An 11,474-nucleotide genomic window follows, 5' to 3' on the forward strand; every position below is an offset into this window, starting at 1 on the left:
GTAATTATTAAAGGTTAATTATAAACATTCTTCCTGTAATAATAAATAGCTCCCCCCCCCCCCAGTGGCACAGCGGAATGTCTGCGGACTTACAACGCTAGAATCCGGGTTTCGATACCCGTGGAGGTCAGAGAATAGATAGCCCGTTGTGTAACTTTGTGCTTAACTACAAACAAACAAATAAGTAATACTAAAATATTTAGAAATTATCTCAAGAAACTAGAAAAACTAAGGTTTGAAACTATTGTAATAAAAATAAGCAATGCAAAAGTTTCTAGATTTCTTGTCTTACGGACTCGTCCAAAGTTTCATTTCTTCCTGTGACGAGTGCAGTGTTAACTCCAGAATGTTTGACTTCTGAGTGTGTCTATGAGAGGGTGGATTGTTGGGCGAACATTTGTGTAAGATTTTCTATACTTTTTGATAGAGATACTGTGGAGGTTATACTTAATCATTTCGAAGAAAATCCAGTCATTGTTTTAAAAAACGTTATAATTTTTACTTATAGTGTTACTTTTGCGAAATATTCAGGCCTTATTTTACACAACGAGGAACTTTTGTAACTGTGATGATTTAGTAAAATAAAACACACTGAGGATTTTAATTAGCAGGTGTTTTTTTTGTCTGGAAGATGGACAATTCAGTTGTTCGTACATATGTTAAATTCATTGTTGTTATTGCTATTTTCGCCTGCACCTTTATTTAGCGTGTTGATATGAGTTTCCAGTCGTGGTAATATACAACTCTAACCCAATTTATGTACGTAGTCCAACACAACTTCTGGGTTGCCAGGGTAGTAGCACATGGGGTCATGTAGGTAATTGTAAAAACAGATGTTTGTGACAGATTGAAAATGAGATAAGGGCATTTCGAAAAAATAAATCGACACCAGCGCCGATTATACTAACTCTTTAACCACGACTATTTATAAACTACTCATTCATTTTATGTTTATTTATACCTCTCTATCCGTTTGTGTGTATTTCTATAACTTCTGTTTACCTATCTGCGCGTAAATAATTATCTCTACCAATCTACATATATGTTTCTCTACCTGTCTACATATATGTTTCTTTAACAATCTACGTATATGTTTCTCTACCAACCTATGTATATGTTTCTCTATCAAGCTACGTAGATGTTTCTTTACCAATATACGTATATGTTTCTCTACCAACCTACGTATATGTTTCTCTATCAAGCTACGTAGATGTTTCTTTAACAATCTACGTATATGTTTCTCTATCAAGCTACGTAGATGTTTCTTTAACAATCTACGTATATGTTTCTCAAACAATCTACGTATGTGTTTCTCTACCAATATACGTATATGTTTCTCTACCAATATACGTATGTGTTTCTCAAACAATCTACGTATGTCTTTCTCTACCAAGCTACGTAGATGTTTCTTTACCAATCTACGTATATGTTTCTCAAACAATCTACGTATGTGTTTCTCTATCAACCTAGGTATATGCTTGTCTACAAATCTGTTTTTATGTTTCTCTACTTATCTATGGGTGTCTGTCTATTAGTCTGTTTTATACATCTCTACCTATGCCTATCTACCAATCTGTGTTTCTGTATCTCTAACTATCTATGAACATGTTTGACAATCTGTCTAAATGTCTTCCTCCCTCTCAAAGAGTACGTGTCTGTCTACCATTTGTAACTATCTTTGAGTATCTTTAACAATCTGTTTAATGTCTCCCTCCCTCTCAAACAGTACATGTCTGTTTACCATTCTGAGTGTATATTTGTCTACCAATCTATTTTTTGTCTCTCTACCATCTATTTGTCTCACAACCATCCAAGAAATTGAAACAAAGCACTGCACCCATACTACCGACACTCGTGAAACAAGCTCTTGCTATTTACTTAATCATATAATGCATGTAAAATATAATTAGTTTCAGGGGTGCTTCGAGGATGTTTTATTTGGGGGAATAAGGAAGCAAAAAGTAATTGTGGGGAGACAGGAAAGAAATAGCACTTTCATTTCAGTGGGAATTACAATGTAGAGATTTAAAAGTCTTAAAAGATTAGATCTCTGATGGGGTGCAGCTAGGGGCAGAGCTCTCCAATGGGGTCTGCTGCCACCCCCCCCCCCCCTCCAAGTCACTTCGGTGGAAACGCCCCGATTAGTTTATCTTAATCATCTAAAGACCTAGAAACGAACAAAGAAAATGAAAAATGAAAACTATTTCTATTTTAACATAAACATGGTACTATAAATTTCTAAAACTAAATGTTATAATTAATTATAAATGAACAGCTGGAAACAAGTTGTTACTCAGCACGTATATTTTCAAGTGTACTTTGTATATCTAGAAATCAATGTAAACATTATCTATCTATCACATTTTAAAATAAGTATTCTATGCATCTCACAAAGCAACCCCTTGTTCTGCATGTTCCATGACATTATAAGAAATAGGGACTTTCGAGAATTTCCGTGATGAATCGTGGAGTTTAATAAATATAATTAAGTCCGCATTTCTTAATTTTTCATAGTGAAATGTAGGTTTAAGTAATACTTTTTAGTAGTTCTCTAGGTTTTAATTAATTTGCTTTAGTCAAGATCTCAGATATTTGTTTTTCTGTGTTATTGACTGGGGGGGGGGGTGTTAGTTAATGTTTTAAAAGTATATGTTAAAATGATACTACAAATAAAATATAAAGGAAACAGTCGACTTGAGGGTATTGGATAGCACACACAAAAAAAAATTAAAATTAATCTTTAGCAGAAAAACACATACGCACCTCCTGGTTCACAGACATTAGAAATAAAATTTAAAACACCATGTTTTGTTGTAACTAAATCCTACAACACACAAAAAACTAAACATTAGATATCGTCATTTTAAACATAATAGAAATAATATATATTAACACTTTTATTTATTTGTTTATTCTTGAGCACAAAGCTGTATAACTGATTGTCTTGTTGTGCTTACTGGAAGAGTCGAACCTCGAATTTTAGCGTTATAAGCTCTTAAGCTTGCCACTGAACCATCGAAGAGAGGGTTGGATATAAAATAAAATACTTTGGTTGAGAAATAAAATATAATAATACCACATGGTATAGTGGTTGGGGGAACCGTAAATTAAGAAAAAAAAACACCATTGCGAGTAAATTTCATAGATTGTATAAATATAATATAAAACTTAAAACGTGACGTTGTGTTTGGCAAATGGCACGAAATACAAAACAAACAAAAAATATAAAATGACATACTATGCTTAACATAAATTACAAATAAAATATAGAAACCCTATGGGGTATTACGTTTGCTGACAACAGAGAAAAAGCGGCATATTGTGATTAAAAACAGTAAGTGTAGAAAATATCATTTAGTTATGTATATGGCGGACAGCACAATGATAAAACACGAGGTATTGGGGTAAATACAATATATGAACACCGTGTTATCCATGGTAGTAGAAATAATATACAAAAGTTGTTTATTTTGTACCTTACAGACAGTAGTTATAAGATATAAACACCATATCAGTTTCTGGGTGGCGGAGAGATATAATTACACGATAATTCTACATTGATATCGAATCTAGTGAAGGATTTGGAGAAGAAAAACTGTTGTCTATTTTCTTGTTTATGTCACACTTGACTACGAGCTTAGTGGTCATTCACAATTTTCGTCCTTTTCACGAGTGTGCAAAACATACGCTTTTCTGTGACCCTCCGCCCACGGTAACTTAGCTCCACTGACCCCATGAGGCTTATATGCTCCATTGCTTCCACACCACCTCTAAAAGCAAAATTTTTTAAAGAGATATTAGTTGTAATAAATAAGGTACTGGAAAACAGAAATAATATTTAAGTCCACAAAATTTGCCAGAGTTGTTGCTGGTTAATACTTTGACAACTTTAGAATAGCTTACAGAAACATCACCCTTGCTGGTTAATACTTTGACAACTTTAGAATAGCTTACAGAAACATCACCCTTGCTGGTTAATACTTTGACAACTTTAGAATAACTTATAGAAACACCACCCTTGCTGGTTAATACTTTGACAACTTTAGAATAACTTACATAAACAACACCCTTGCTGGTTAATACTTTGATAACTTTAGAATAACTTATAGAAACACCACCCTTGCTGGTTAATACTTTGACAACTTTAGAATAGCTTACAGAAACATCACCCTTGCTGGTTAATACTTTGACAACTTTAGAATAGCTTACAGAAACATCACCCTTGCTGGTTAATACTTTGACAACTTTAGAATAACTTATAGAAACACCACCCTTGCTGGTTAATACTTTGACAACTTTAGAATAACTTATAGCAACACCACCCTTGCTGGTTAATACTTTGACAACTTTAGAATAACTTACAGAAACACCACCCTTGCTGGTTAATACTTTGACAACTTTAGAATAACTTATAGAAACACCACCCTTGCTGGTTAATACTTTGACAACTTTAGAATAACTTACAGAAACACCACCCTCCCCAGCGTAAGTTTTTGACGCTTGTGAAAATTGCAAAGTTCTGAACGACTCCTTAAAGTCTAATGTTTATAATAGAATGGTGTGTTTCATATGTATTATTTCTGTAGTAGATAATAATTCGAGTGAAAGAAATGACTACAAAGTAAAACAATGTTTCTATTACATCTCCTTCTCCAGGATGAACGGGTGATTTCCCGTTACATATAGGATGTACAGCAGTGACTACCACACAATATGCACAAACTTTCCGTCTGGGTTAACCAACATCCGCGAGCAACTTGCGCACGTGCATTGTGACGTTATACTTCCCTCGGTACACCACTATTTGTCGGAACCGCTGGGATGACAGTTCAATTTACGTTATGCTGCAAGTCACGTGATTTGTTTCACAGTTTTTTATTTGTTCATATAAGTATGCACACACATATATAAAGAGATGATGACCTTCTAAAACCAACTCATCGAGAAGCTAACGTTCACAGCAGTAGCCGACGAACGCAGTATTATATTTTTTTATTTCACGTACATCCTTCACGAAACGGTAAGTGTACTTAGAAATCTCACTATTAAAATGATGATAACTCAATGCGAGCGAAATATTCGAAAGTGTTGTGTTTTTACGCGCAGTTTTTATTTTGGCTATTAGCCCTGTCTCATTTCTTATCAGATCATTGCTTTTAATGATTGCTCATCTATATTACCCAATTTTGAGACAACCCACTTACAGTATTTGTTTTTTTTTTAATTTAAAAACGCCGATGCGAATTTTTGAACCTCAACGTCATTTTGATGGTCGCGGAAAATTAGTTGTAATACTGCAAAAGCTGTCAAATGTGGTGCTATGATTTTGTGTTCATAACCTCTTTTATTTGCTAACCTGTTCCTTAAATTTGACATGAACCTTGTTGCCCTCCAGTGGCACAGCGGTATGTCTGCGGATTTACAATCTGGGTTTCGATACCCGTGGTAGGCAAAGCACAGATAGCCCAATGTGTAGCTTTGTGCTTAATTACAAACAACGTACCTTGTTATAGACCACGTACTGAACGTGGCTTACTTAGGCCTGCATGGGTTAATGATTTCGGGAATGACCTGAGGGAATTTTGGCGATGTCTATGAATATTCGTATTCTGTTTAGAATTAATTAAAAACCGAATAATCCCTTTTATCTAAAAGGTACCCCCTCCCACAGTGGCACAGTGGGATGTCTGCGGACTTACTACGCTAGAAACCTGGTTTCGATACCCGTGGTGGTCAGAGCACAGACAGCCCATTGTGTAGCTTTGTGCTTAACTTCAAACAAACAAATCTAAAAGGTAGAAGGTTTAAAAGGTAAGCGACAGGGTGGCTATGAAAGGGTGCTCCGTTCGTTTAATACTTGATATGTGGTTAGTAAGATTGTTTGTTTTTGAATTTCGTGCAAAGCTACATGTTCAAGCCGTCCCTAACTTAGCAGTGTAAGACTAGAGGGAAGGCAGCTCATCACCATCCCCGAGCGCCAACTCTTGGGCTACTCTTTTACCAACGAATAGTGGGATTGACCGTAACATTATAACGATTCCACGGCTAAAAGGGGCGAGCATGTTTGTGACGGGGATTCGAACCCGCAAGTCGAGGCCCTAGCCATACCGGGCCCGGTTAGTAACATATTAATTCAGAAGGATTTTTTTTTTTGTATCGGATTTTTTTTAGTGAAGTCAAGTTTACAGACGGAAATGCGAAATTGTATAACAAGAAAAAGCAATCTCACTTTCTTCTATCTTGAATCCAAATGCAGCTTTAACGTTATGTATAAATTATAATGGCTTTTATTTGTTTACTCGTTAACCATATACATCCGGGAACTTGGGTCATATTAACATTATGACATAACTACCTAACTGTGGAAAAACACCGGTGCGGGCTGGTAACGTCACCATACTTCACTTGTGTCAATACCAGCCTTTAGTTTTTTATATCACTAACGTGGATATTTGCCAGGTAAAAAGCATACTTAACAAAACAAAAATGTCATTCGTGTCTATTCCTAAAATACACTATACAATGCGTTATTGTTGAATTTTCTTTGATATTGTTATGAATAGTGTATAGAGGCCATTGTTGTTGTTGGCTGGTTCATCACATGGAATAGCGAATGATGAATGAAAACGCTAGGATTTCCTTTAGTGATAAAGCTTGTATTTATTGCAAAATTTCAGCTTGCAACGGGCTGTCGTAGAGCTACGGGTAGTAGCTGTTTAGCAGCTTTACATCACAGAGGCCAAAAACTGCAACCTGTTACATGTTTTGAGGAAAGTGGAAATTTTCAGTGTTTTCACATAATGAAATAGTTTATTTTTTTTATTCTCAAACAAAACGCCATTTATTAAGTGTACCTGAAGAAACTTTTAAACATTTGTCGTAATTATTTCAATTATGAGTTTGATATAAAATTACCAAATTAATGCCCTTAAAAAAAAAAAAAAAAAAAAAAGTTTAAGGCAAGAGGGCCGAGAATTGGATTGCTTATCTTCGTAGTAAAACGTGTCTTTGTTTGTTATTATGTAACGGTAGTACCCGATTCTATATTTATTTGTCACCTGGGGAAAGTTTTCGTATACTTCAAAAGACCACGTGTATTTCAATGATGTCTAAAGCTCAACTGTATAAGCCTCATAATTACCATGTAAGGTTGATAAAGACAACGCTGTTTGATATTTAGTAATAATGATTGTTTGTTTGTAATTAAGCACAAAGCTACACAATGGGCTATCTGTGACCTGCCCACCACGGGTATCGAAACCCGGATTATAGCGTTGTAAGTCCGCAGACATACCGCTGTGCCACTGGGAGGCGGGGCAATAATGATAGAGAAGACCGATTTGTATTTAAACATTAAACATGGATTGACGTATTTGATATATAGTGTATTTAGCACATCACGAGGGTTAATTGCTGGTTCAAACAATGATCTCAACCCTCAAATTATTGACTTGTACCGTTCCCTACTTGTGGGGTCCACATATTGCATAATATTGAGCAATTTTATGTTTTACCTATTACAACACTCGGTGTAAAGAAATCACAAAAATGTGTGAAATAATTGAGTTGCGACGTGGAATACTTAGAAAACACCAGGAGTAATTAATTGGGATTAATATGCATTTTTTTTTTTTTCGTGACTCGTTGGCGTCAAGTTCGCTACAGGCATCAAACCTCGAATTCTAGGTGTTAAAGCATACGTTACTGTAGTTTGGAAGATGTAGACCATCACTGTGCCCACTATGGAGATCAAACTCCGAGTTTTAACAAGTCTGAAAGGTAGCAGATGTTATTGTGATGTATCTTAACGCCTGCCCAACTAGTCGTCTCACAAACGACAAAATAAAAACAGAAAATTCTATAGAAGTGGCATGAAAGGGGTTAGATTGCTCGCGTTGAATAGAAGGCAGATAGTCCATTTTGTAGCTTTGCGTTAAAAAAAAAACCAACAAGAAAGGTGAATTGGGTGAAAAAACAAAAAAACAAAAAAAAAAAACAGTTTCATGACAAATTCGTTGTTTTCTTTCTATATATTTCTTCAAACAATTAAATGTACCTTTAATATAAGTAAAAATGCCTAAGTGCTTCAAACATATCAATGGTCGGCTGTTTTGTATCCTCAAAGTGTAAATTGAAACTATTAAAGTAAAAACATGGTTGCGGGCGAGAGTCATGGTTTATTTTCAACTCCATATATCAATTAGGCAAACCAACATGTTTTATTGTGATGCTCACCGAGACGTCTACTATCAATAACCTTGACAACACTTGTACATTATAACTATGCTACTGTTAGATGCTTAATTAGCGGGAAATAAATCAGGAAACCTAACTTCCTCTCCACGGGTAGTAAGCTCTTGGAGGCTGTAACTACGTAAAAGCTATATATTTATTTTTTTTTTTTTTTTTTTTTTTTTATTGAAGGCGTATGTGCACTATCGAAAGTAGAGATGAAGATGAGATGTGATATAGGTGTTAAAAAAAACAACAACAAACAAACAGTAAATGACGAATGAAACTGCATTTTTCATTTTGCCTGGAAAGACGGGGGTTATCTGAATAATCACTTTTTAAGTATAATTTATACATGGTGCATTTGCTGCTAAATATTATACTTCGTGTTTTTTTTTGTTTTTTTTTTTTCAATATGCTCGTTCCAATTTACACATCCAAGTACATCGTTCTATAAAAATTAAATGTTTTTTCATCCAATTTTAATAAACACAACTACGTGCAGGGTAAGCTAACTTTTTTTCTTTTTTTTTCAATTTAGACACAACCGTAGAAGAGATACAGATTAAACAATGAAGAAAGAAGTAATCCAGGCAGTTGTAGTTTTAGTTTTCTGCGCCCTCTTCCGTGGATCATGGGCTCAGTGTTTCTCGCAGAATGACACTGTAAATAACAACAATGACATCGAAAGAGCTGTCAACAGGCTGGTTAACGGCTCTCACCAATTTGGCCTAGATTTGTTTCGCCTGCTCTACGAAGAACACAATCATATCTCTTCTGGATTATTCTTCAGTCCTTTTAGTGTTTGGTCTGCTCTTGCAGTTACTTTGATGGGTGCCAAGGGGCAGACTGAACAAGAGATTAGTAACGTTCTGGGTGTCCGAGAATTAGATAAGATTGTCATTGCTAGGGCTTATAACTATTTACATTATAGAGAACAATCTGGAAGCAACAGTAGCAGCACCTACCGACTAGCTAATAAGCTCTTTTTTCAAATGAATGCTTCTTTACGACAATGTCTTTTGGAATACTTCCCGACATATATTACGCGTGTCGATTTTCGTGCAGACCCGGAAGGCTCTCGCCAGTTTATAAATCAATGGGTTGAGGACCAAACAAACAACAAAATAAAAGACCTTTTGCCTCCATTTAGTGTAAATCCAACAACAAATTTTGTGATTGCCAATGCCGTATATTTCAAAGGAACATGGCTGAAGCAGTTCGATACGAAAAACAATCGTAAGGCTCGTTTTTTGACGGGTCCTGGCCAACAGAAAGTAGTGGATATGATGTTCACAACAGATGTATTTTTATATGGGATCAGCGAGGTCCTTCGGTGTACTGCCGTGGAGCTTCCTTACAGCGGCCAGGAACTAAGTATGGTTATTCTTTTACCACATCAGTCTAACTCTAGTTTGGATAATCTTATACGGTTGATCACTCCTAGTCGGTTACAAGAGTTATCAAATTCTATGTACCCTCACCAAGTCGTGCTTTATTTGCCCAAGTTTCACATAGAAAACGATTTCGATCTTGCGGGGACCTTGCAGCATCTTGGGCTTAGGGACATTTTTAATCCTGTATTTGCTGACCTATCGGGATTCACTGGCTATCGTGACATTACAGTTGATGCCGTAAGACACAAGACCTACGTAGATGTAAACGAGGAAGGCACCGAAGCTGCCGCTGCCACTGGAATCTTAGCGACACGAATATCTAAGCCTGATGGACCTACACTTTTTAAAGCAAATCACCCTTTCTTATTCTTTATTCGAAACAACAGGTTAAACCTCATCGTCTTTATGGGCACTGTCAACAGTCCTCAAAACCAGTAAAGACACAGTAAAAGTGCAGCGTCATAATAGTAGAAACGAAAATTGTAGCTTTTAGTTAAACATGTTTGAAAAATATATTACAAAATACTGATCATGACTTTTGTACAGTTATCTGTACATATATGTGTGTGTGTGTGTGCATTACTCGTGGTGTTACAAATTCGTTTATTTAGTGATGTTGTATTCTTTGTTCTTATTATAATATATACATATATTTCTTTCTGATATGTAAATGCACTCGTATTAGAATTGAAGACCTGTGTTTTTGTGCTGTTTGTGGAATAAAAATAACTTTTATCGGTTTAAAAAACCGATTAGAATAAATAAAATGTTTTATTCACGATAATCAAAATAAAACAATTTTGTGTGTGTGGGATCGTGAACATAACATAAGTACCATAGGATCTCCAAAAACAGTTTTTAAGAAAAGATAAAACGAAATAATCCAAATTAGACAGTTAAACTTGTTCTTTTTATGGGGACTTTCAACTGACCTAAATGTCATCAAAATAAGGAAATCAAATATGTTTTCTTACAGCACTTTATTTGTCAGAAAAACAAAAAATTAAATGCATGAATTATAATGTTGTTTGTCCTTTAAGTACAAACACTGAGATTTATGTAATAGAAAGATAATGTGGTATGTACAACATACCAGGTATTCATTTTTCCTTTATAGCTAAAACAAGTTCGTGTTCATTTCGAACTTTCAAAAATCTTCACACATAGAAAAATGAATTCTGAAATATGGCTGAAATGCTAGTGTCTGGGATACGCATTGTCGGTCTTTCCAAATTGATGTTGCTGAACTTTCTCGTGGAAGGTGACACTGGAAAACCATGTGTGGCCTAACATCATGTAGTTTCTCTAGCGAGATAAACTTTACATATATTTGGCAATATCTGTAGGCTATGTCCTCCCTGTTTTAATGACAGAATGGTCAAGTGCGTGGGTGGAACATGCAATCTGAGAGGTATAAGGCTATTGTGTTTGCTCTATAGTTGTGAACTCCCCCAGTCTCCTTCAAAATTCTTATCGACCATCTTTTTCTCTAGCTATTGAAAGGGTATAGTGCTATTCATTGTTATTGTGTTTATTGTCAATAAAGGCTGTTTGTTTCTAATATTGTGTTCAGTTTTTCATTATCAACTCAAAAAGTCTGAAATTCAAATATAGCCATGCATAACACTTTCTTAAGTTCCTTATTGCAATTACAGTTCTTATACGTAAAGTATTCAGAGTACTTGAGAATATCACTGTAATAATATACTTCTCTGATATGTGAGCACTGTGATAATCTGGTTTCCCATAAATATGGGCCCGTGCCAATTTTTTGGATATTTTTGAGTTCCTATTCGTTATACCGAAGATTCTGTGTGGGAAGGATGAATTGTTGTGTAGTAAAAC

At 35.3% G+C, this 11,474-nt stretch overlaps 1 protein-coding gene across 1 annotated transcript; it reads left to right on the forward strand.

Moving 5' to 3' along the window:
• The first annotated feature begins 4,799 nt into the window (after positions 1 to 4,799).
• On the forward strand, positions 4,800 to 11,190 carry LOC106464249 (serpin B3-like). The gene is made up of 2 exons (XM_013924379.2): positions 4,800 to 5,020; positions 8,774 to 11,190. The coding sequence occupies exon 2, from the start codon at positions 8,805 to 8,807 to the stop codon at positions 10,065 to 10,067; it is 1,263 nt and encodes a 420-aa protein (XP_013779833.1). The 5' UTR covers positions 4,800 to 5,020; positions 8,774 to 8,804; the 3' UTR covers positions 10,068 to 11,190.
• Positions 11,191 to 11,474: the final 284 nt, after the last annotated feature.

This window comes from Limulus polyphemus, unplaced genomic scaffold (assembly GCF_000517525.1).
Source record: "Limulus polyphemus unplaced genomic scaffold, Limulus_polyphemus-2.1.2 Scaffold58, whole genome shotgun sequence".
Lineage (NCBI taxonomy): Eukaryota > Metazoa > Arthropoda > Merostomata > Xiphosura > Limulidae > Limulus > Limulus polyphemus.